Source organism: Phyllostomus discolor, chromosome 12, assembly GCF_004126475.2.
Source record: "Phyllostomus discolor isolate MPI-MPIP mPhyDis1 chromosome 12, mPhyDis1.pri.v3, whole genome shotgun sequence".
Classification (NCBI taxonomy): Eukaryota; Metazoa; Chordata; class Mammalia; order Chiroptera; family Phyllostomidae; genus Phyllostomus; species Phyllostomus discolor.
Genome location: NC_040914.2, coordinates 8,443,380 through 8,469,609, shown reverse-complemented (window position 1 = coordinate 8,469,609; position 26,230 = coordinate 8,443,380). Strand labels below are relative to the sequence as shown.

The 26,230-nt window shown below is 49.2% G+C and overlaps 1 protein-coding gene across 1 annotated transcript in view; it reads right to left on the bottom strand.

Moving 5' to 3' along the window:
• LOC114511364 (carcinoembryonic antigen-related cell adhesion molecule 1-like) overlaps positions 1 to 26,230 on the bottom strand; it is a 96,539-nt gene that overhangs the window by 16,844 nt on the left and 53,465 nt on the right. The window contains 1 exon segment of the mRNA XM_036012851.1: positions 564 to 584. Coding sequence (XP_035868744.1) covers positions 564 to 584 — 21 coding nt within the window.

Sequence of the window (26,230 nt, the reverse complement as noted above, 5' to 3'; positions counted from 1 at the left end):
TGCATTCTAATCTTTATTACTGCCTTCCTTCTGCTAGCTTTGAGTTTATTTTGTTCTTCTTTCTTTAGTTCCTTAAGTTGTAAAGTTAGGGTGATGATTTGAGATCTTTGTTCTTTTGTAAAATAAGCATTTACAGTTACAAATTTCTTGCACAAGATTCTTAACTTCTCTGAGCCTCATATTCGACAACTGGAAGTTACAATAAGAGGAGCTATTTCATGGTATTGCTTTAAATATTTAATGTAATGATCGGCTAAACCCTTAGCAAAATGCCACACACAGTGGAAATGGTTTGTAATTGTTAGCTACTACTATAACTACTATTATGATAAATAACTTTTAAGATCTACTGTAATAGAGGTTTTCCTGCCCCTCACACTTCCAGATCATGAGATTTCTCTGTTGCTGAGCCCCCTCCCCCATCCTACTCTGCTCCCCTGTCCTCTCCCCTCAGGTCCAAACAGAAGCCCTGTGTGCCCTCTCAGAGCACTGTCCTCCCCAGGGGACCCAGCCAGTCTCTGTCCCCATTCTCCCGTCCACCCCCAGGGATTGCCCCTCCTTACAGGCCAGCAGGAGCCCTTGCCGGGCAGCAGCGGCTAAGCGTGACTCCATGGTGTCTGCTGTCTGCTCTGTCCCTCTTTCTGTGACAGGAGCTTGGATTCCACAAATGCTCACGGGCACTGCTGTCCTGAAGTGTGCGATCTGCTGTTCCTCTCCAGGTGTGGCGAGCCTGCTCAGGGTCTGGAGCACTCCCCAGTCACGTGGTCCAGGGGCGGGGTCTGTACCCAGGTCCCTCCCTCTATCTCCCTCTGTGTCCTCTGGTTTCTGTCTTCCCTGTTTCCTCCTTTCCCTTTATCTTCCATCTAGATTTCAGACTCTGGGACCGGCTGAGGCCTCTGCCCTTTCCCACAGTGATTCTCCACCCCTCCATCCCCCAACCCTCGTGCATGCACAGGCACGACCTGTGTGAAGGAGCACAGCCTGGGACAGCGGGGAGGGGCGTTCCCCACAGCTGCACGTTGGTGCACTGTAGTGTCACCCTTAGGCTCTTCTTATCTCTTCTAGCTTTTTCTTTTTTAAAATGACTTTATTTATTTATTTGTAGAGAGGATGGAAGGTAGGAAGAAAGAGAGGGAGAAAAACCTTGATGTGAGAGAGAAACATCAATTGGCTTGTACGTACCTACACAGGCTGGGGCTGAACTTGAAACCCAGGCATGTGCTCTAACCCGGAATCAAACCTGTGACTTTTCACATGTCCAACCAACTGAACCACACAGGTCAGGGCTTTTCTGGCATTTTCCTTCAGAACAGGAGCCCTGGGGCATCATCAGGAACTCTTGTCACAAGGATGTAACCCTGTTGTTGTATATCGGAATTCCTTGTGGAATTTTGTAAAGATTGTGAGTGTGGAGATGACACCTTAGAGATGATGCATCAGCAGCTGTTCTGCTAAGGTGGATGCCCAACCGGGTGTGGCTCCAAGATATGGTGGTGGGGCAGACACTCCCCCCTTCCAGTGCACAGGGAGGGTCCCAGGTCCCATTACAAATACAGATTCAGACTTGGCAGGTGTGCTGTGGACCTAGACTTTGCATCTAACAAGCTCTCAGGGGAGGTTGATCTTGCTGGCCTGTGAAGCACTTCCTTCCTCCCTTCCTCCTTTCTTTTCCTTCCTCCCTCCCTTCCTTCCTTCCTTCCTTCCTTCCTTCCTTCCTTCCTTCCTTCTTTCCTTCCTCCCTCTCTCTTTCTCTCTCCATCTCTCTCTCTCTCCCTCTCTCTCTCCCCCATCTTTCTCTCTCTCCCATTTACCAAGTGTTTATTGAGCTTGTACTCAATAACCTGGGCATACAGCAGTAAAAAAAAATCCACAGAAATGAAAATCCAATTCCCCTTAATAAATCCATAAGAATGTTTCATTTGGCATTTCTTTTAAACATCTAAACTTGTTAATTAAAAACATCACAGGAGCGTGGGAGCACACTCCAATAGGGAGGCAGATGGAGACCCTTCCCTGAGGACAACCCTCTCTCCCCAGTGCTGGTCTCTGCTGTGTCCTGGTTTGGGGTCTGTCAGCATCACTCAGAGAGCCTCAGGGTCCCTTAACCTGGGGATTGTTTCTGTTTGTGACACTAAACCCAGCTGGGCACCAGGTTCCCCCAGGTTCTCAGATGCTCTGGGGAGGTGGATGTCCTCCCAGCAGGAAGGTCACAGAGGTGACTCTGGGGTGAGAAAGGGTCAAGCTGGGTGATGACTGGTGAGGGGACTTGCCGCCCTCTGTCTTTAGGTGGCACCAGCGAGGTTTCTGCTTCTAAGGACAGAGACCCAGGACTGGGTGTCTCAGAAGGACCTGCAGTCCCAGGTGTGAAGGGAGAGGTGTCCTGTGTGTCCTGGCAATAAAGATGGTGGTGGGCAGTCTGGTGGCTGTGGGCTCCCTGGTCCTCAGGGGACAATTTCAGGGAGACCTGTCTCTCTCCATATCTGTTGACTGAGCCTGTCCATGTGCTCCCTGACCATAAGGACAGCCTCTGTCCTCTGCCTGAGGACTTCCCTGTGGTCATTCAGCCTTGCCCATGGGTGGTGCCAGGCAGGGAGTGGGGAGCAGCACAGGGACCCCTGGCAGAGCAGGTGCTCCCAGACCCCAGAAGGGGCCTGTGGGACAGAGCAGGCATGTGGGAGGGGCCCAGAGAGGTCTGTGGTATGAAAATCAGGCTCTTTTTCTACCTCCTTGGGAAAGCCAGGTTCTTGTGCTAGTTTCCTGTATTGTCTGTGTGTCTCAATGTCGCCCCCTGGAGGGCATTAAGGAAACCTGCAGACAATGTCAAGGGTTGTCTAAAGATGCTGACCGTGAATGCTGGGGAGACCTGGGCTCTGACCACTGTGCCAAGTGGCCAGTCAGCCTGGGTCCTGGTCTCTGGATTCTTGACTCCATCTCAGGGCTGACTGATCCCAGAGAGAGGACAGGCGTTGTTCAGAGGGCTCCTGATCCTGCGTCAGGAGAACTGTCTCCCAGGGGGACCTAGTGTCTCAGGAGGAGCTCTTTGTCCCAGAGGTTCCAAAGAATGGGCCAGGTGAGGGGTCTCTTGAGTGTTTCAGGAGCAGGCTCAAGCCTGGGGGCTGGTCCACAGATTGCTCTGTGTGTCCCCACCACAAGTCATCAGTGTCCCTGCCTGTCATCTGCTCTAGGCCTCCCCACAGGCCCAGAAACTGGAGCAGCTCCATGTAGAGACTTAGGCAGTGGGTGGGGAGGCCCATGTGGGACCCTCAGCCCCTCTGAGATGGAAGCAACCCAGATCCTGGGTCCTCCTGTCCCATCATGCATGGGGAGTGCCCCTTGTTCCCCAGGACACCATGGGCTGGCTGGTGAGATGTCTGCTGGGGACCACAGGTGGGTGTCTCCCTGGACCAGGGACCCTGTGGACAGGAAGTCACCCCTGGTTCTTCTGTGGTCAGAATAGACTCCCCACTTCCCTGGTGGTGACTCACTGGGTGGAGAACCCAGAGTTTGCGCCCTGTCAGGTCTGTGAGGAGAGAAGGACTCAGGCTGCTGCCCCCCCCTCTCCCCAGGAGATGTCACTCACAGGGTGGAGGTGGGGAGGGCTCTGGTTTTCTGGGGATGAGGGGGTTCCAGCCCCTCTCTGTCAGGAGGTCCCTGTCCTCCATGGTGACTCTACAAGGAGGGCAGGACTATCCCTGTGACAGCCATGGGCAGTTGGTGGCTTCTTCCCATGCTGTCACCAGTGCCTTGGTGTCTAAGGAACATGCTCTGACCCCAGGTGTCACACGGGTGACTGGTGTCTGCTGTGTGGTTTCCTCATCCATTTAATGAGCATTTACTGAGCTTCTGGGTTGTGTCAGGCCCTGTGTTGGGCCCTGGGAACTGCACAGAGAAGAGGACATAGGGCCCCTGTGCTCATGGAGGTTACTTTGTAACAGAGAGACTGTCACTCACTGAAAACATGGAAGGAAGGAGTCAATTATTGAGAGATGGTCTGGTGAAGGGGAAGTGTCTGGTATGTCTGGAGCATACACGTGAGTCTCAGCTGGTCTGGGGATCTCAGAGAGCCCTTATGAGAAGGTGGCCTTTTGGCTGTGACTGATGCATGAGTGGGTATTCACCCCTGGAGGACATCGAGGGTGTGTTGGGAGCAGCTGCCGGCAGAGGGCCAGCCTTTTCTGGGGAGAAACCTGGCTGGATGCAGGAGCTGATGGGGTCCAGTCTGGGAAGAATGGAGAGTCAGGAGGACTGTGGACTGTGGGATGCTGGTGAGGGTCAAATCCTGCTGGCTTGTTGGTGCTGCTGCCAGGGAAGAGGAGAGGGAGGCCAGGGTTCAGCAGCCCCCTGGGGTGGCTCCTGACTGTTGAGTATCTCTGTTGCCCTCTAGTGGACAGATCTGGGAGTGTAGCAGTCACCAGGTTTATTTGACAAGAGTTCATAGACATTTCACGGGGGGGGTCAAACATATCATGTTAATGTTCAGGTCCGTGACTCCTAGTCTCTATTCCTGTAAGTACGCTGGACCTGCCTCTTCCCTCAGAGAGATGTTACCAGGCTCACAATTCCAGGAACGTGTGTCCATTTGTCTTTGTCTCTAGCAGGCTACACTGAGGGTGCCCCTGGGTGCAGTGGTGTGTGGCTGGAGTGCTGGGTGGTGGGTCTGTGGGGAGAAGGAGGAACAGGAGCCAGGGGTGTCAGGAGGGGGAGGTCTGTGTCAGGGGAGCAGAAGGGACAGGATGTATGAGTCATGGTCCCCTCTCAACTCCCAGGGCCTGGTGCCCAGGACAGGGACCCTGGTTCTGGGGACACACAGCACCACACACTTCTCTGTGGTCCTGATCAGGTGAGTGGAGCTGCTTCTTGTGCAGTTAACCGTGACCTGGGCCTCACACATGCCCTGTGCCCGTGGCTGAGCTGCCAGGAGTCGGGTCCACATTGATCCAGGGCTGTGGTTGGAGCTCTGTGTCTCATGGGCTGTGAGGGTGAAATCCTGGTGCTGAGCCTGCCTCCCACACACAATCCCACCCGGGGCCCAGGCAGAACCCCTGATGCTTGTGTGCCTCCCTTTCCCCTCCCCCTTCCTGGGGGTTCTGTCCTGCACTCCTTCTCCCTGGGCTCTGTGGGCAGCCTCAGCCAGTGCCTCCCCTGTTCCCAATCCAGGCAGCTGTCCTTGTGGTTGCTGCCCCCTCACCATCTCTGTGCTCAGCAGCCTGTCATTTGCTCTGAGCCCTGGCCCCAGTGAGGGAGGAAGGAGGGAGCTGGGACTGGCGCTCTCCAAGGTGCTGCACTGCCTGGAGAACTGGAGAGCGAGGGGCCCTGATGTGTCCATGGAGTCACTGCTGTGTCTCTGGTGGAAGCTTCTCTCATTTACCAGAACTGACCCCTCTAGGCCAGCAGAGCATGGTGTCTTAGGCACAGGGGGCAGGGCACGTGCTAGTGAATTGTTAGAGGTAAGAATGAGTGGTGTTTCTCCTCTTCCATCTGCTGATCCCTGGACCTGGGATTCCTGGCTCCGGGAGAAGCAGAGTCACCTATTCAGACCATATATGTCTTCCTGGAGTACTTTCCCCCAGCTCTGCAAGGTACAGTCACCTAGCCTGTGCTGTCACTGAGTTTCCAAAAGGTCATTTCACTTTTCTGTGAAGCCAGCTGTTTGAGAATGGTGAGGCCAGTGGCCTCCATGGGCAGGAACCCACTGCTGCGTTCCATGTGCTGTGAGGTGAGGCCCTTGGTCAGAGCAGTGCCTGTGGGAAACTGAGGTGCAGGACAGGCCCTGTGGTCAGTGGATGGCAGCTCCTGCAGCAGCGCGTGCGCAGGGAAGGCAAGTCTGTGCCCAGAGTAGGCGTCTCTTCCAATAAGAGCAAAACGCTCCCGCTGCACAACGGAAGTGGTCCAGGGTACTCAACCTGCACCAAGTAGCCACTGATCACCCTAGGGATCAGTGTCTGTCAGGGGCCCTGTGTTGGCCTCTGAGTGGACAGATGGGGCTCTTAGTGGTGTCCACAGCCAGGCTGGTGTTGGTGGCCGGAAGTCCATGTTGCTGAGCCCGTGCATCCCCTCCATCCCTGCTACCATGGCTACCTTGTTTCTGAGCCCCCCAGGTGATGACAGGGACAGCTGATTGTTACCTACAGAGGAGGGCGTCCCACCCACTTGATCATTAACCCTCCTCCCCTGAGGCCAGTGGTGAGCATTCTGGGAGGACTGTGCCCACACTTCTTACCCTGGCCTCCTTGTCCTCGGTTTTCTTTTGTTTCTCTCTTTTTATTAAGTTTATTTGGGTGACAGTGGTTAACAAAATTATATAGATTTTAGGTGCATAATTCCATACTACATCATCTGTGTATTGTACTGTGTGTTCACCACCCCAAGTCAAGTCTTCTCCCATCACCTTTTATCCTCCTCCTACCTTTGCATCATATTTTTTTCACTTAAAAAATTGACCTAGTTCCTTTCCCATCTTAAATAAGTATTTTTTTGTATTTTTTCCATTACCACTTGGTCCCTTTATCCTTCCCTACCCCCAGAAATCACCACACTGTTGTCTGTATCCATGAATCCTTTTTTGAATTTCTCAGTCCCTCCATCCCCTTACCTCCCTCCCCCATAGCTGTCATCCTGCTCTCCATCTATGAGTCTGTCTCTGTTTTCCTTGTTAGTTCAGTTTGTTCATTAGATTCCACATATGAGTGAAATCATGTGTATTTGTCTTTCTCTGATTGGCCTATTTCACTTAGCATAATATTCTCCAGGCCCATTAATACTGTTGCAAAGGGTAAATTTTTCTTTTTCTTCATGGCCAAGTAGTATTCCATTGTGTAAATGCCCCATGGTTGTTTTTTAAATGTATTTTATTGATTATGCTATTACAGTTGTCCCATTTTCCCCTCACTCCCCTCCACCCTGTACACCCCCTCCCACCCACATTCTCCCCCTTTTAGTTCATGTCCATGTGTCATACTTATAAGTTCTTTAGCTTCTACATTTCCCATACTATTCTTACCCTTCCCCTGTCTATTTTCTACTTACCATCTATGCTACTTATTCTCCATACCTTTTCCCCCTCTCTTCCTCCTCCCACTCCCCTGTTGCTAACCCTCCATGTGATCTCCATTTCTCTGGTTCTGTTCCTGTTCTAGTTGTTTGCTTAGTTTCTTTTTGTTTTTGTTTTAGGTGTGGTTGTTAATAATTGTGAGTTTGCTGTCATTTTTTAATTTTCTTTATTTGTTGTGTCTTACCTGATTTTGGAATTAGGATAATGTTGGCTTGGTAAAATGAATTTGGGAGTCTTCCCTCCTCTTGAATTTTATGGAATAGTTTGAGAAAGAGAGCTTAGTTCTCAGAATGTTTGGTAAAACTCACATGCAAAGCCAACTGGCCCAGGGCTTTTGTTTGTTGGGGGTGTTTTGATTAATGCTTCAGTTTCACTAGGTGCAATCTGTCTATCCTGATTCTTATTCTTCCTGATTTAGTTTTGGAAGGCTGTATGTTTTTAGGAATTTATCCATTCCATCCAGGTTGTCCAGTTTGTTGGCATACAGTTGTTCATAATATTTTCTTACAGCCCCTTGTATTTCTTTGGTGTCAGTTGTTATTTCTCCATTTTCATTTCTGATTTTATTTATTTGGGTCCTTTCTCTTTTTTTCTTGATGAGCCTAGTTAAAGGTTCAACAATGTTGTTTATCTTTAGGAAGAATTTGTTCTTGGATTCATTATCTTTTGTATCATGTTTTTTAGACTCTAATTTGTTTCTGCTCTGATCTTTATTATTTCCTTCCTTCTACTCACTTTGGGCTTCGTTGTTCTTTTTCAAGTTCCTTTAAGTGTGAAGTTAGAAAATTTATTTGAGCTTTTTCTTGTTTTCTGAGATAGGCCTGTAATGCCATGAACTTCCCACTTAGGATTGCTTTCCCAGTGTCCCACAGATTTTGGATCGGTCCATCCTCATTTTCATTTGTTTCAAGGTACCTTTTGATTTCTTCCTTGATCTCATTGTTGGCCCATTCATTGTTTAATAACATGTTATTTAGCTTCCATGTCTTTGTGTGTTTTTCAGTGTTCTTCTTGTGATTGATTTCTAGTTTCATAGCACTGTGGTCAGAAAAGACGCTTGATGTGATTTCAATCTTCTCAAATTTATTGACACTTGTTTCATGTCCTAGCATGTGGCCCATCCTACAAAATGTTCCATGTATACTTGATGAGTGTGGGGTGAAATGCTTTGAAGATAACAATTAAATCAATTTGATCTAGTGTGTAACTTAAGGCTGTTATCTCCTTGTTGACTTTCTGTCTGGAAGATTTTTCCATTGAAGTCAATGGGTTGTTAAAATCCTCAACTATGACTGTATTTCTGTCAATTTCTCCCTTTATGTCCGTCAAAATTTGTTCAGACTTCTGGCCAAGATGGAGGAGTAGGTGGATACACTGTGACTCCTCACACAACCAAAGAAGGATGACAACAACAAATTTAAAAACAAAATGGAACCAGTACTGACAGAAAATTGAACTGTATGAAAGTCAGACAACCAAGACATTAAAGAAGAAACATTCATGGAGATCAGTAAGAGGGGTGGAGATGGGTGACCAGGGTGGAGAGGACTCATGGCAAGTCAGCAGGTGGAGGACTGGGTGAGGTGGTGGCTTGTAGACTGGGCAGTCCCACATATGTGTGCTGATAAACCTGGAGGAACAACTGGGAGCAAGATAGACCATAAAGCCCAGGGTTCCAGTGAGGGGAAATGAAGCCTCAAAGCCTCTGACTAAAAATACCTGTGGGGTTGAGGTGGCAGCAGAAGAAACTCCCAGCTTCACAGGAAAGTTCGTTGGAGAGACTGACATGGTCCTAGAACGTACACAAACCCACCCACCTGGGAATCAGCACCAGAAGGGCCCAATTTGATTGTGGGTAGTGGGGGAAGTGAATCCACTCACTGAAAACCATCAGTGAGTGGATCAGGCACCATTGTTCCCTCTCAGACCCCTCCCCCACATATAGTGTCACAACGCGGTGATGTTGTAAGCACTTAAGGCTCCACCCCCTACTACACAGCAGCCCTGTGGAGACAAAAAAAAATGGCCCAAATGAAAGAACAGATAAAAGCTCCAGAAAAAATATAAGTAAGCAACGGAGAGATAGCCAAGCTACCAGATGCACAATTCACAACACTGGTGATCAGGATGCTCACAGAATTATTTGAATTTGGTAAAAATTAGATGAAAAAATGAAGGCTACGCTAACTGAAATAAAGGAAAATGTACAGGGAATCAACAGTGATGGGAAGGAAACTGGGACTCAAATCAATGGAGTGGACCAGAAGGAAGAAAGAAACAACCAAACAGGAAAGAAGGAAGAAACAAGAATTCAAAGAAACGAGGAGAGGCTTAGAAACCTCCAGGACATCTTTAAATGTTCCAACATCTGAATTATAGGCATACCATAAGGGGAAGAGGAAGAGCAACAAGTGGAAAAGTTATTTGAACAAATAATAAAGGAGAACTTCCCCAATCTGGCAAAGGAAATAGACTTCCAGGAAGCTCAGGAAGCTCAGAGAGTCCCAAAGAAGTTGGACCCAAGGAGGAACACACCAAGGCACATCCTAATTACATTACCCAAGATTAAAATTAAGGAGAGAATCTTGAAAGCAGCAAGAGAAGAAGAGACAGTTACCTGCAAAGGAGGTCCCATTAGACTGTCAGCTGATTTCTCAAAAGAGACCTTACAGGCAAGAAGGCTGGAAAGAAGTATTCCAAGTCATGAGAAACAAGGGCCTACATCCAAGATGACTCTACCCAACAAAGCTTTCATTTAGAATGGAAGGGCAGATAAAGTGCTTCCCAGATAAGGTCAAGTTAAGGGAGTTCCTCATCACCAAGCCCTTATTATATGAAATGTTAAAGGGACTTATCTATGAAAAAGAAGGTGGTAAAAATATGAACAGTAAAATGACAACAAACTCACAGCTATTAACAACAGAACCTCAAAAAAAAACCCCAAAACATAAACTAAGCAAACAACTAGAACAGGAATAGAATCACAGAAATGGAGATCACATAGAGGGTTACCAGTGGGGGAGTGAGAGGGGAAGAGAGGGGGAAAAGGTACAGAGAATAAGTAGCATAGATGGTAGGTAGAAAATAGACAAGGGGAGGATAAGAACAGTATAGGAAAGGTAGAAGCCAAAGAACTTATATGTACAACCCATGGACATGAACTAAGCCGGGGGTGGGAGGATGTGGGTGTGCAGGGAAGAGGGGAATAAAGGGTGGAAATGGGACAACTGTAATAGCATAATATAAAATATATATTTTAAAAAAGGTTTGCCTCACATATTTAGCTGCTCCTGTGTTGGGTGCTTAAATGTTTACTAAATGTTCTTATTGAATTGTTTCCTTTATCACGGTGCAGTGCCCTTCTTTGTCTCTTACTATAGCCTTGGTTTTGAAGTCTATTTTATTGGATACACTGTATTTGGCCATGTATAATGCACACCCATGTTTTTGGCCCAAACTTTCAGGAAAAAATCTTTCATTTTAATTTTTAATTAATTAATTAATATTTGGAAACAAAAATGATTATCATATTTCAGGGTATTATTTTGCATACAGATATGATTATTGCTTTCTAAAATTACACTATTAATGCATAAGCATAAAGAAAAGAATTAAAAACATTTATATAGGTACAAAATTAGTACTACTCATGTATGATGCATGTACTTATTTTACCCTGTAAAGTTTGGGCAAAAAAAAAGTGTGCATTATACATGGCAAAATATAGTAAGTATGGCTACCCTAGCTTTTTTCCTTTCCATTTGCATGAAATATGTTTTTCCACCCCTTTACTTTTAGTCTGTGTGTACCTTCTGATTTGTGATGGGTCTCTTGGAGGCAGCATATGGATGGGTCTTGTTTTCCTATGTTGTTTGGTTGGAACATTTAAGCCATTTAGATTTAAGGTGATTATTGATGGGTACAATATCTTGATTATTGATGGAAATGTAGTGCCATTTTATTGTTAGACTGTTTTCTTCTGCTTTTGTTCTCCTTTTTGTCTTCTTTTTAAAGCAAGCTATTTGTTGCAGTACTGGTTTGGTATTAAAAAAATTTAGGTTTTTCTTGCTTCGGAAACTCCTATTTCTCCTTCAATTTTCATGATAGCCTTTCTGCATAAAGTGGCCTTGGTTGTAGGTCCTTGCTTTTCATCATGTTGAATATTTCATGCCACGTCCCATGGCCTGAAATGTTTCTGGTGAGTAATCAGATGCCAGTCTAATTGGTGCTGCCTTGTATTAACTACCTGTTTTTCTCTTGCAGCTTTTAGGATTCTCTCCTTGTCTTTAAACCTTGTCGTTTTAATTATTGTATGTCTTGGTGTAGGCCTCTTTAGGTCCAACTTGTTTGGGATTCTCTGAGCATCTTGGACCTGTGTGTCTTTTTCCTTCACCAGATTAGGGACGTTTTCAGTCATTATTTCTTCAAAAAGGTTCTCGATCTGTTGTTCACTCTGTTCTCCTTCTGGTATTCCCATGATGTAAATGTTGTTATGCTTCATGTTGCCCAAAATGTCTCTTAAGCTCTCCAAATTAAAAAAAAATGTTTTTTTCTGCTCTATCTGGGTGTCTTTTCCTACATTGTCTTTCAAATCACTGATTCAATCTTCTACTTCATCTAATCTACTTACTGTTTATTCCTTCCAGCCTATTATTTATTTCAGATATTACATTCTTTATATCTGACTGGTCTTTTTATATGGTTTTTATGCCTTTTTTTCATGCTATTGAGTATCCTTATAATCATTACTCTAAATTGTCTATATAATCAATTGCCTGCCTTCATGTCATTTAGTTCTTCCAGAGAATTTTTTGTCTTTCATTTGGGGTCTGTTTCTTTGTCTTCCCATTTTTGCTGCTGCTTTGTATTTCCATTTTAGTTGTTAAGCTAATCAATTATATAGCTTTAAGCTGTAGTTAGCAGCCTGGCTTAAGCACCACAGGGTGGGACAGAGTCATTCCTGTGGGTGGGGCTATTGCTTCCCCTGAGGTGGATGCCATTCAGAGAGGAGTGCTCTGCCTGAGCAAGATACCTCCTGCAGTCTGGGGAAGGATTCAGCACAGGGATTCTGGTGGCTGCTCCTTCCGTTCTCTCCCAGAGCCACCATCCCCAAACTCTCCTCAAGATTCTGTAGACCACTCTGTCCTCCCTCTGCCAGTGCCCAGGCTAAGTGGCTGCAAACAAAATTTTGTGTTGGCCCTTTGAAAGACTTTCGGCATCTCCAGTCTTCTCTCCCTGGCTGACAGAAGTCCTGCTGCTGGTCCCAGCTGGATGTTATCTGGGTTCCTTCCCAGCTCTGGTGCTGTAACTGTGGGGCCTGGCTTGGGGTTGAGACCCCACACTTCCCAGGGGGAACCCCTTGCCACTGAAAGGTCCCTCTGGAACTTCAGCAGCCACTCGTGGGAGCCCAGCCAGCCCTCTCGTGCCTCCTCCGCACTCCCTACCAGTCTCATTGTCCTGGAGTGGTTTCTTCTGTCTGTCCATGGTTATAAGGCCTCTCTCCAGCTTGTATTCAGTGGCTTCCTCTACAATGTAGTTGTAATTCTGGATTGGTCCTGGGAGGAGGTTAGTGTAGCTCTCATTTACTTCCCCACCATCTAGCATCCTTCTTAAATGTAAATTTCTTGTCAGATTCTTAGAAAGGAGAGGAGCACACTCCACACAGGTTTACACAGTGGAGCAGCAGGGTTGGTCAGGAGGTAGAGGGATTGGGACTCATCTGTTTTCCATCACATTCAAGTCCCTGACCATTCAGCCAAACCATTGGCCACAGCCCATGAGTTGGTATCTAATCATACATCTGGCCTTTTCTCCTTTCAAGCAAAATGACCATTTAGTTTCACTGCCTGAAGCTCTGCTTCTGAGAGCATCTCCATCCCACACTGTCCTCAGGGGTGTCTCAGAGAGGGGCTGCAGTACAGCAGCTGCCCGCTTTCCAGTGGTGCCTGCATGTCACACAGACCACCTGTAGGCCAGGGCCAGTTTTTTTTCCCTGTGGGTGTGGCTGGGAGGGAGGGCCATCTAGCAGGAGTGGGGACCATGGGTATTTGAGCTGATTCTTCTCGCACCTACCTGAGCCCTCAGGGCCTGCTCAGGCTGCATGGTGCACACAGCACTTCCACTGGGTGGTGGACTGCCACTGTGCATGCCCAGAGTCAGGGCTCAGTGTGTACGACAGCACCCAGCTCACAGTGGAACTAGTGTCAGTTCAGAGCCTGTGTGCAGTAACCCCTGAGAGCTCTGATTATTTCCTTTTCCCAGTGCACAGGCAGCTCAGGCTGCATGGTGATGTGGTGGCCCACAGTCAAGCATTCTGTCTCTGTGAAGGTTCGTTTACAAGCCCAAGGCTGTTTCTCAAAAAGAGAGCAGTCACCCTCAGGGGATAGCAAGGCTTTGCTCATAAATACCAAGGGCTGAATCACTTATGTGGACTTGCCAAACCTATCTGCCACCAACACCTCAGCCCCAGTGGATCTGCGGGGTCACGTGGTCTGGATGGCAGAGCACGTTGTCCAGTGTAGGCTTGTTGCAGAGCCTTCTCCTGTGCCGGGTGCCACTCAGAACTAGCAGCTTTGGGTCACTTGTTCAGTGGGCCAGAGTAGCACACCCCAATAAAGAATATGTTCCCTCAGAATTTAAAAGGGTCACTAGGCACGGTGCCTCCTGTTGGCTGTAAGAGGAGCCAGACGCAACATCTTACTGTTCACCTTAAAAGGGACATCTCAATATTCCCCTGGCCCCTGAACCTCTCGAAATTTCACTGAGGTAGAAGGATTTGTTTCAGATTTATTTCCCATGTTCTGATATCAAATGTCTTCCCAGTAGGTCTAGAGTAGTGGCTACTTCTCGCTCACTAGTCCAGTCAGCACAGTGTTATCAGTGTAATGGACCAGTGTGAGTTCCTGTGAAAGAGAAAGATGATTAAGATTGCTCTGAACTAAATTATGTCACAAGGCTGGACACTGGATGCACCCTTGGGCTAGGACAGTGAAGGTCAAGGGCAGGGAAGGTCATCTGCTGAAAGCAAACTGACTGGCAGGTCTCCCCCAACAGGTATGGGGGAAAGTTTTCTCCAGATCGGTAGCTGCAGGACCAAGCACCAGAGGGTGTGTTGATTGGATGAAGCACTGAAAGTACTTGTGGTACAACAGCTGCAATTGGTTAAGTTTATGATGCTCCATTGTCATGTCACACAAGGATGTTTCAGTCCACAATGAACTGCACACACAATGGGGTCCATAAGATCGTAATGGAGCTGGAAAATTCCACTCACCTAGTGATGTCCTAGCTGTTGTGATGTGGTCATGCATCGCATCACCCCTGTGTCTGTGGTGATGCTGGTGTGAACAACCTGCGCTGCTGGTCATGTGGAAGTATAGAACATGCCAGTACGGACAGCACAGAATAATGGTAATAACAACTATGTTACTGTTTATGCATTTACTGCGGCACACTTTTAACTGTAATTTTAAAGTGCGCACTTTCTACTTATAACAGAAAAGTTCCCTGTAAATCAGTGTGCCTTGTTACACTGGCAACAGCCTCGCACATCTCATGTTGTCTGTGTCTCCTGATCCCACCATTTTCCCTGGTGCTTGATTCGGTCTCATGTTGTTTCGTCTCCTGTCCCAGGAGTGACAGGCAATGCGGCATAGCCTGGCTGTGGGGTCGTCTGTGCCTGTACCGTCTAGGTTCATGTAAGAGTGTGCTGCACGTTCGCACAAAGACAAAAGTTGCATAATGTCATGTTTCTCAGGTCGTATCCCTTTTGTCACGCAACACGCATCTCTGCTGTCATTCTCCAAGACCCACCTCTTCTGCACAGGTCAGAGTCGAATGGAGGTGTGGAGGGAATCACAACCCCGAAACCTTCCCATCCCTGATGGTGGCACCAGTCTCAAACTTCGGGCTCTTTTGTCATTGCCTGAGGGCTCAGCGTGGCCTCCCTGGCACTGAGATCTGGGCACTGGTCCGATGGTGGGGGCCTGCAGATCTAGGTGCCGTCTCCAACGATACCGACAGACCCCTCAGCGCTCAGAAGAGCGATCTTAAGGTCCTGGTTCCACACTGCTTCCGTGTGGAGAACACCAAACCCTCTGCTTTGCATAACCCACCCCACATCAGCATTGGAGAGAGGGGCCGGTGATAGAATTGGAGCCACACCTGGGAAAGGGTCTCCAAGCCTCAGTGACCACCGCTGCGGGCCGTGGCAGTGCTAGTACCACAGAATCTTGGCAGGCGATTGTGGGAGTGGGAAGGGACCACACTGGGTGTCACACGGAATTCCGCTCAGGCCCCACCCTCCTGCTGTTGCCCTGGGGAGCAGGCGGTGTTGTGAGTGCCTTGGAGCATGATTCGGCCTCCAGAAGGTCCCAAAGGGCTTGGATATGGCATCAGTGATGTGCGCAAGGTTCCGGTGTCGGTTGGCATTGCGCGGGTAGGATGGTGCGTAGGTCACACCAGGCCATGCCCTGGTGGACGTGGTGACAGCAGGGTGCAGGGCACCCCAATAGCAGGGTCTCAGGTGGGTGCCTCAGGGGGAGGGGTCTGGAGTTGCCTCTGGTCTTGTATTTGATACTGAAAGGGAAAAAGGGTCATTTCCCTCTGGTCCCAATAAACAGAGCCAGCTGCTTGGAGAGGGAGGGAAGACACCCTGGCTGGAAGGCATTCCCTTTCTACAGTACATGGTAAAAGTGAAAGTAATGCACTGGAATGCTCTCTTAAGGACAAAGAAATAACTTAGTTTTACCACTAATTGTCACATATATACTTCTAGTTCATTATTAATGTCACTTTTTTTTTTTGCAATTTAGCTCTTAAGGAAATGGCAGTAGCCACCTACACTTCATGTTTTAGCTCAGGGATGCAGATTTTATGTAGACTCTCCTATGACTTTAATGTTTCTTAAGTTCATATACATCATCTTCTGTGAACACTAGTACAGTTTCTCTCTGTGTGTTTCTGTCACTCATCTGTATACACAGAGAGTCACATGTCCCTTAGAGCTGGGACACACCGACGACCATGAGAAAAGAAAGGTGTCCAAATGCTTAGGTAATGACGATGGCACCCAAGGTCAGGTCTGTGCAGGGGGATGAGGGAAGTTCTCTCAGGGACCAAGGGAGCAGGTGGTGTCTGGGCTTTGCCATTAAGTCCAGATCAGAACCCAGGACATGGGAGGGTGAGGCCCCACTTCCCAGGACACCACTGATGGGCTGTCTGTGGGGACTCCATCTCCCCTCCCCCTCCCTGCAGTGCAGGAAAGGGACCCAGAACCCCTCATGGAGAGTTGGATCCTAAATGAGCACAGGTGGGGCAGCACAGGTGGGGCAGAGCAGGTGGGGCAGCACAGGTGGATGTGAGGAGAGACCTTCATTCCTGGGGGTGGAGCTGGGAGGTGATGCGAAGACAGGAGGCCCACAGCCGGCTGAGCAGCTTCAGCTGAGTCAGGACCCAGAGCATTTCCTCTGGAGAACCCAGCCTTTCCCTGCAAACAGTCAAGAACTCCCCATCTCAGTGCTTTTGCCTGAGGCCTCTCAGTTCTGTTCCCGACTCAGTCCCACATTAACTTTCCATCCCCCTCACCCTTGGGCAGCTCTGACTGCCCAGTTGCCCAGGACCCCCAGGTCTGCAGAGTGGTCACTGCTGCCCCTGACCCCACCAGTGTGGAGGCCCAGCCCTGCCTTCCTGGGCAGTGGTGGGACCAGGCTCTCAGGCGGCAGGTCCTGAGTACCAGTCACCTGCCAGGAGGTGGTAGCAGCTGAACAAAGGAGAGATGCAGGGACCAACGTTACCCCCTATGAGTCTGCAAGTGGACCTGTGGGGTCGTAACCCGGGAACTGACTGAGCTTCGTCTGGATGCAGATGTCAGTAGTGTGATGGGGTAGCCTTGGGAATTTAATAGAGAATTCATGGAGATTTTTAATTTTTAAAGACAGGCTTTGAGTTTGGAATTACAGGTTTCCCTTGGGTGTCATCATCAACCTCAGTCCCACCCACTTGGGGCACAGGCTGCAAATTCTGCCCCTTGCTGCAGGGTGGGCGCTGGGGCCCCTCTGCATTCCCAGGGCTGCAGAGAGATGTGTTCCCTGGTGGGAGTAGTGCTCCTTCCTGGACAGCAGTGCCCAGCAACCTGGTACCCTCCCCCGTCCCTGCGGCTCCGCCCTCCCCTAGCCCCACCTCAGCCCTCACAGCAGACTCTGAGCCCACTGTCCCAGGACCATCGTGTGGACCATTCATTCCCTTTGTTCTGCTCCTGATGCCTGCCTGGAGCTGTCCCCACGACCACGAGGTTCCCTGAGGGGTGTGTGTGCGTGTGTGTATGTGTACATGAGCCCTGCACACATTGAGATCTCAAGCCAATGGGATTTGAGAGTCATTTAATAAATATTTATTTTATTTAGTTTTATTTATTTTAGATTTTATTTATTTTTAGAGAGAGGGGAAGGGAGGGAGAAGGAGAGAGAGAGAAACATCCATGTGAGAGAGAGAAGTATCAGTCAGTTACCTCTCATGCACACCCGAACCTGCAACACAGGCATGTGTCCTGACCGGAAAGCTAACCAATGACGCTTTGCTTTTTAGAAGGATGCCCAACCAAACTGACCCAAATCTGTCAGGGCTGAATCACTCTTCTTAACTTTCCTGCCTTCCCCACCTTACAATAACACACCCACCCCTTTGCCTGCCCCTTGCAGCTCTTCCCACTAGAGGGCACCATTGATCTCAGGCTTGGCCATAAGAACTTGGAATCCAGGGATCTGCACATCAAAAAGGGCCTGTGGTAATTCTAGAGAACATTGAGATTTTAAGAAACAGTTTCCTAAATAGTATCATTTACAGCTTCTACTGATAGGATGGATGTTGCCATATTATGAGTTACATGAGATTAGCAGATTTATCCTCCTTATCCTAATTTATGAAATGAAACCAAAATATCCAAGCTTTTATGTAACCAATTGTGAAGAGGGGCCAAAACTCTTAGCAAATAAAAATACTGCTGTCAGCTCTGAACTTCCCTGTTTCACAGGCTCAGGACCCACACGTGGGGAGTGACTCCTGCCGTATATGGTGCTGAGTGTTACCTGCCAGGACCCTCAGCCGGATGCTCCCACCTAAGTCCTGCCTCTTGGGAGGGTTCTTGCTCCATCATCCAAAGCTGTTCTTCTGGGGCCAGTTGGGGTAGAATCTGCTGCCAAGAGTTGACCCCCTGAGAATGAGGGAAGCTGTAGGGTCTGGGAAAGCATGCAGGAGACAAATCACCTCAGGTTCAGTAGTAGCCACACAAGATCTTGGAAGTCTCTCAGAGACAGGTAAGATGAGGCTTCAGAAGCAGCCCCGCTCCACACTGCCCATTCCCATCACTGATTTGCTTTTTAACCTGGAACCACCCCTTCCCCCATTGCCGGGAGATGCAGTGAGATGGTTGGAGATTGGATCACGTCATGTCCAAGCCCAGTTTATTGTCAAAGTCCAGTTCTGTGAGCTAACACTGCCCCCTTTGCAGCCAAAGTCAGCTTGTGCTGGGTTGTTATTTGTACACAAACATAGGTGCTAATTGACTCAGAAATTTGTCCTCAGGAAGGCACCCTAAAACGTGCAGCAGGCTAAAGTTTGGGGTTCACGACACCACCTCCGTCCCAGGCTGGAGAGCAGGGTGCCTCGCTGTGCAGCTGCAGAGGCTCAGCTGCTGCTGCCCCATCTGGGACTCAGGCGCCCTCGATCCAGTGATCGTCCAGATACAGCTGCAACAGACTCGGTGGGTATTTAATGCAGTGAACTTGTGCCCTTCTGTGAGCTGACATCTAGAAGTGCATGTACCCCCTTATAGGATGCGCCCCTTGGGTAACGGAGAGCTGCGGAACTGCCCCAGTGCCCCCATCAGTCTGGCCCTGACAGTGCTCAGCATTGCTCATCCCCGCTCCCCACCCCCCAAGCCCAGGTTCTCCCACCTTGCTCCATATTTTCCAAATACTTGGACCTCTACAAACCCTACTGTGCAATTAGTGGATTCCTCTGTAACCCCAGAGCCCCTTTCATGGATTTCCCTACAGCACTCCTCAACCATATTGTAATTATTTGTTGACATGCATGAAAGAAAATGTTATTCTGATGCCTGTGAAAGACAGTAAGTCAATCCACTTTACCCAGAGGGACAGCTGCACTGGGGTTTGCAGCAGGGACAGAGATGGGGCTCAACGCTGAATCGACGGAGGAAAGGGGGGATTTACAGCCAAGGAGCAGGTTCACCATCAGTGGATGGAAAACCACCTGGAGGGTGGAGTAATTCTTGCTGAGTGGACCTAACAGGATTCTTACTGGAGGCAGGCCGGTGTGATCAGATATTACCTGGAATGGTGAGTGGGGAGGAATTTCGTCAGATATGGAGGCTGATCAGACACAAGTTTAGCCAGGGGATTCTGGCTAAACTGACTTAGCAGGATTCTTGCTAAATTCTGGACTATGACCCTCCCCTACAAATTCTTTTAAAGCTATGGCTTGAAACAAAATTTAAAAACCTAAAGATCTAAAATATCCTAAAAAGAAAATGGAGAAAAAAACAAACCTTTTTACCAAGAGCCAGCATTTTAGTTTGTGTTCCCACCAGATGAGTGGTAGGGGCACTTAAAAAAAAAAAAATGAGTCCATCATATGAAGAAGAAGTTGTTTGTTTGGTCCAGTGAGGGGAAAAGAGGTTTGATTTCTACAAATAGCCTTCCTCCTCTGGAGTCCACCCAAAATTAGAACCCATCACTACCTTTAACTCCAAGGCACATCTTAGTAATAATGCTAGGCTTCAAGTAATAAAACATATAACCTAAACAAAGAAAATAGTTTGCAAGAAAACCAGTAGTGTCCTTATATAGGCACATGACTTTTCTCAGAAACTGAACTTGAGCCTTTCCATCCCAAGGACAGTTACTGTTCAGATGCAACGTGGAAACCTCACACAACACATCAGACACCCTACAATAACGTGCTACATTTCGGCCTCAATTCTTCCCTTACTAAACTATAGCCTCTACAGTAGAATGGGGTAGAATCAAATATTCTACACCATAAACTCTTTCAATACCACCTTCTAATGTCTATTTCCTTATATTTCCATTTTTTGGTAATATTACCATAAAAAGTATTTGTGCAAAAGAAAAAAAAAACCGGAAGATGGAATGAATAAAACTCAAATTAATGGTTCTACAGAGCTGTATGGAAGTAAGGCAGCTGCTCCCATGTAACCCTCCCTGACTTCCACACTCTCAAGTGCATCTGTGTCCAGCTTAGTCTCAGGTTGGGGGATCACTCTCTCTCCTACATGTCCTTGTGCAGCACCCATTTCCACTGCTGTTTCACCATTTGTGTGATGGCTTTCTCCTGGTGATGGCCCAAGGGGTTTAACCTACAGCCTTGCTGCCCAGGGAGGATGAAACTCAAACCAAGTTGTGGTGTGAGCACCATCTCCAATTCAGGTTGGCTCTGGAAGCGCCCACCGTGACTCCTCTGTAGAGATGGACTGCTCTCCTCAGACCCTTCAGGATTCTCCAGGAGTCTGGTGGGCTCACTGTTGAAGACTCCCTGTCAGACGGGAATCTGTCCCACAGGATCCCTTGGTTGGTTGGTGTGATTAACAGGACATAAGCCGCACCTGTGCCTGGACACCCTCCTGCCTACTTGCTGGAGTTACATGCAGTTGTGTGTGAAGTGGCTGCTGGCTGGCACTAGGAGCTGGAAGGTGACCCAGGTCTTGTCCTTACTGGAAGTCTCTTTGGAAAACAAATCTGATTGGCTGTTTCTTGTACCCGCACCTGAATCATCATCTCAGTGTTTGTGTTGAAAATCAACAAAGCATTGGGATCAGAGGCTCACAGCCTTGCCCCAGGCCCAGAAGCCACAGGGACTGGGAGGAGGCTGCAGGCTAGGGGCTTTGCTGAGTTCCCTCCAAGTGTCTCCCCTGCTGCTCCAAGGTGGAGGCAGAAGTGGGCGGAGCCTGGCCCTCTCTGGGCCAGGCTGGAAGGAGCTGGCAGCCACCAGTGATGGTGCAGGCAGGAGATCTGGGGCTGAGGTGTGTGTGTAAAATTTGGGGGAGGTGAAGGTGGGGTTGGGGCTCCAAGCCAGGACTCCAGGTGGATCACTGGAGGCAGCTGTACTTCTGAGTTCTTGGGCATATTGCCTTCTTCCAAAGGGGAACGTCATGCTTTCATTTTTCGTTGGATAAAAGCACTGAGACCAAAAGTCAACATTCTTTCATCCTTCCTATTTCATACTTGGTTTCTGAACACTCGCTTTTCTTTGTGTGTTCCGCATTGTGTGCTAAGCCCTCTTCACACAACCTTGGGGATGTACGCTACCACTCCTTCCATTTGTGGGATGAGGGGCTGACTTGACAAAGGGCCCACAGCAAAAGAGGGGGCAGTGGAGACTCAGAGCTGGCTGGGTTCCAGTCTCAGTGCATAAAACCCATGGCTCTCAAGATGTTTATTTCTCATATGCCCGTTTTTTTGGACTAGATCCTGACTTCCTGGAAGGCTGAGAATGAGTGTGACTTGGAGTTGAACCCTGGGCATGTGGTCCATCACATGTGATCATGTGAGCTTCAGCTGCTTGGATATTCAGGATTCCTTGCTGTAGGACAAGTCTGAACATTTCTGGTCATGGGGTGGATGTGGTTCTTGAGGTTGGGGTGGTGGGAAAAGCCAATAAACAGCTGGGTAGGAGCAGTGGATGTTTGCAGGGGCTGGCGGGTCACCTGCTTGAATATCCCAGGGGGATCCTGGAGAGTGCACTGCGCACCCTGGCAGCTCATGTGACCTTATATAGTAGCCACTGGGAACAGGGACACTGATGGCAGTAGAGGTGAGGCAGGAGGAAGAAAGCCTAATGGATCTCAAGAACAGCCACTGAGATGTAGAATGCACTACAGCAAACGCAGTCAATTACATTGTGATAACCAGTTTTGGAGACAGGTGGCTCCCAGCTTTCAGGGGATCCCCTGTAAATTGAATGACTGTGTACATACCTGGCTGTATACCTGAAAGTAGCATAATACTAAATGTGAAGTGTAGCTGAAAATAAAAGCTAGACAGTGAGCTTCAGCTGAAGGGCATCAAAGGGAAACCAGTCTTAGCCCAGCACCTGTTTAGTCCTGAGGGCTGGGCTGGGTCCTCTGCTGGCCCAGGCCTCTCTCAGGGCTAACAGCCTGAGAAACATGTCTTTCAGTGACTCAGGCTGAAACACTGATGAAAGGGTTTGAGCATATGTGCCTGTTGAAGAGTTTCCACTCTTGGACTGCAATGTGGAGCCTTTGCTGGGTTGTTCAATGTTTCCTTCAAAGAAAAGCCTGGCACAGAAATAGCTTGTTTCACATTGTTGAAGGCCAAGACCTAAAAGTCCAGGCAACCAGCTCATTTTCAGGGTTTGCAGTCCCATAACCAGTGGGCAGAAGTCACTGAGGGAAACAAGCTAAAAAGTTCAGTTTCCTTTGAGTCATGGGAGTGGGGCAGTGAATGACTCACTGCTGTGAGGATAAAAGGAGGACATCTGGGCCAGCAGTCCCTGTGCCAGGAGGAAGCCCACCTGGCACTGCCACTCTGTCCTCCCAGAACTCGGTCACGTCTTTGATTCAGTGCAGTGCCATGGAATCACTGCTGGAGGTCATGACTGGCTTTGTCCTCATGGAGATAAGCAAGTGTCTCCCAGAAGACATGGCACAATCTCTGCAGAACCCCTGGCTGCCCAAGCGCTGTTTGAAAAACTTCTGCAAGTTTCTGCTGAAGAAGAAAGACCCTTAGTTTTATTCTGGGTAGTCTTGCTCCACTCAGACACTATCTTATTGCAGATAAATCTTTAATAGATATCTTGTGTGCTTCATGAAAAGAGAAGATGTTTACTCAACTGAGTGTTGTAGTCATGGTGTAATTACCCTCATACCCTCTTGGGCTTTGACAGGAAAACAGAACAAAGGCAGCACAAGTAAAACCGAACAAGTGATCCTACATGAAACAGTTATATCTGTGTGTTCATACATTTATATACCCTCTGTCAATGGTGCCAGAGCAGCCTTTGCAGTGGAACCGCAGCGTATCCACACTACCTGTGGAAATCACACCAGTGTCATTCCTCCACACTGCTGAACACTGATGTCACTGTGCATTGAAAAGACCTGGACTTGCCAAATTCCTGCTGCCACACTCTGCATACATACCACCCAATGCAATGGAGGAGAGAAGAAACATGAATCAAAACGTTAAATGGGTGCATAAAACTACTCTGGGACATTTGCACAATGGAAAACTACTTGGCCATAACAAAGAATAAATTTTAAAAATAAATTTCTTGAAATCCAACAGAGTCTATGAGGTGTTTCTGTGATGAGCTCTGTGTGCTGTCCTCCCCAGGGTCTGAGTTGAACCCAAGAGGGCAGCTGGGCTGGCTGGAGGGTATCCACACCCTAAGGAAGGGGAGGGGAAGGGAGCTGTTTGGAGAGAAAGGCCACCTGCCCAGGCACTGGAAGCTGGATTGGGATTAGACAGGGAGTCAGGTTGAATAAAGGGCAAGCCAGAGACCACAACTGGGAAGTTAAGAGTCCTGAGTGGCTTGCACACCACCTGCATCATCGGAGGACCTCTGGGGAGGCTGAGTGCACACTGTGAGTGGTTTGAGGGGACCATCACTGAACAGAGGGAGGGACATGGAAAGGGGACCAGAGTTGAATGAGAGTTTGAAGGGTAGAGTGACTGAACAAATTGGGCCCCAGGAAACCTCCCAAGAACTTCAGATCTTCTCTCTTCAGTCACTGGCACCCAAGGAGCCTCGTTTGCTTGTTCTTCAAGCACGGTCAGCACCCCCTCAGGTGGCTGGGCAGGCCATGGGCTACGTGCCCTCAGGGGCCAAAATTCTGAAAGCTGCACTGACCACAGCACCTCTGGGAAGGCACAACTGTGCAGTGCTGGTTGGCTCAGCATGTGACCAGCCCTCATGGGCAAACAGGGCAACAGGGCCTCCCTCAGAGGGCAAGAGAACAGCAGATTGTCCAGCAGCAGCCCTTTGTGTAGGAAGAGATGAAACAACGCAGAGCTGCAGGCCCCGGAAAGGACCCTGCCCTGCCCTTAACCTCAGGCACCTAAGGACCTGGGCCCCCAACACTCACTCACCCCTTTCCTCACCACCTTGGACTCAGAAAGCTCCAAGGGCACCCTGGTTCTGTCCCCTTCCTTCAGGAAGTCCACACCTGCTTGCAGTCTGCTCCTCAGCCTCCCCTTGGTGCCTCCTTCATGGCCACTTACTGCCAACTGCAGCCTAGGGACCAGAGGTCTGGGGCTACTAGGCAGCTGACAGTCTGCATTTGTGTGGTGCTTCTAAGGGAAGCTGAGAGGGCTGGACTCCGACGCGAGGTGGGGACAAGCAGGGCCAGAACCACCCTGGCATCAAGGTACTGAGAATGCTACACATCCCTCTGGAGCCCACGATCCATGCGTTCTGGCCTGCCTGCTTTCCGGAAACCCAGCAGCCCTGCCCTTCTGCACTATAAACAAGAGGCCACTTCTGCAGCCTACTTTTGAAGGGAAAAGTGGAAACCTGACTTCCTGCCTCCACTGACCATCTTCCCATTCCCTGTGCAGACTGCACACAGCCTGAGGGCTCCCCAACCCTCCAAGTTCTTCTAGCTGCCCAGCCTCCCAGTGCCTCAGGGGCTGGGAGTCTCCCTCTCACCCTGGCTCTCCCTTCCACACCTCTCTCAGGGGCCCATGGCTTCTTCCCTAGGGGCCAGCACGTCCTAAATGCAGGCACCTGAGGCCCTGATGCGTTTCTGGCTTCTTCTGCACAGGAACATACTTTTTTTTCTTTCCCCTTCACACATCCTTCCTCCGCAGTCTCTGTTGTCTTCTCTTTTCTCTTTCCTGTGACCTTTCCATTGCCTGCATAGGAGTGCACACCCCCACACAACTGAGCTAAATCAAATGTAAAGTCCCAGAATCAAGAGCACTCCCCTGAGTCTTGAAGTGTGTTATTTTGTTCAAAAAGCTATCACCTACATCTCAGACCACAGTCTTGTCTAGGATAAAGGATTGCTCTTCCTCCCCTCCTGGTCTTCCTGCTTGGGAGATTCTCTCCTCTGTGATAGGACTCCACAGCAACAGCCCACCCCCCACATGAACTCCTCAGACTCTCCTGAACACTTTATGCCCTCCCCAGTCCTCTCAATATTATTAAGCCTGAACTGGGACTCACTCCTCAGCCTGTCCTCCCTCGGGCCCTCCCCCACATCTTTTCCTCCAGGAGAAACCCACTGGCAGCAGCAGCGTGTCCCAGAACAGCAACTAGAAAAGTCTTTTCCTACAGTGCCCTCACGTGAGGTGATAGTGGAAGGAGTAGGGGTTTGTGGAAAGCTGTGTGGAAGGCAGCTTTCTCCCAACTTCACATGGCACACTGCAGAGACAGGAAACCAAGAGGGGCACAGTCTCTGGTGCTGACAGGCAAGCAGGGCACTCGGGACCCTGGGCTGGAGAGGGAGCACACAACGGAACTGGGAGCATCACAAGGTTTGGGGCCAGGCTGTCCTGGTGGAGGAAAGGCCTGAGGTTCTGGGAGCAGAGTGTGGTCAGCCTCATCAGTCCCTGCTGGGCCCTCCCATCTCAGAAAGACCACTGAGCTCTTCCTCAGAGGCCCTGAGGAACTTTGAGAATCATACAGCAACCCCGCTTGTTGTGCTCATGGCCTGGCTCCATGGGCTGTTGGAGCTCAGCAGGCAGTTGGGGCTGCTGATGCCCCGACGGGCGGGTAGGCCAGGGTGGGAAGGAGCCAGTGGAGACTGGAAGGGGCCCTGAGCAGGGACCCCAGCAGGGTGTAGCATTGGCAGGCTTCCGGGAGGAGACCCGGGATCCACAACTGAGAAAGGGAACGCCAGCGGGAGGGGAGAAGGCACCGTGTCAGGGAGTCAGGCCCTGTCTGCCCAGGAGCTGCACGCGCAGGGAGAAGCAGCCACGGGTCTGAGCCAGTGGGGACCCTGGTGGGCACTGAGTGCACCTGGAACATCTGAGTGCACCAGGTCCTCAGTCCCCTGACATAAGTCAGCCCAGCTGGTCCCCACCTTGCTCTTTGCACAGGGTCCTCACCCCGAAGCCCAGGTCATTTGGAGGAACTTTCCGTGCAATTACACTAGTGACAGGCTTGGTGGATATCCTA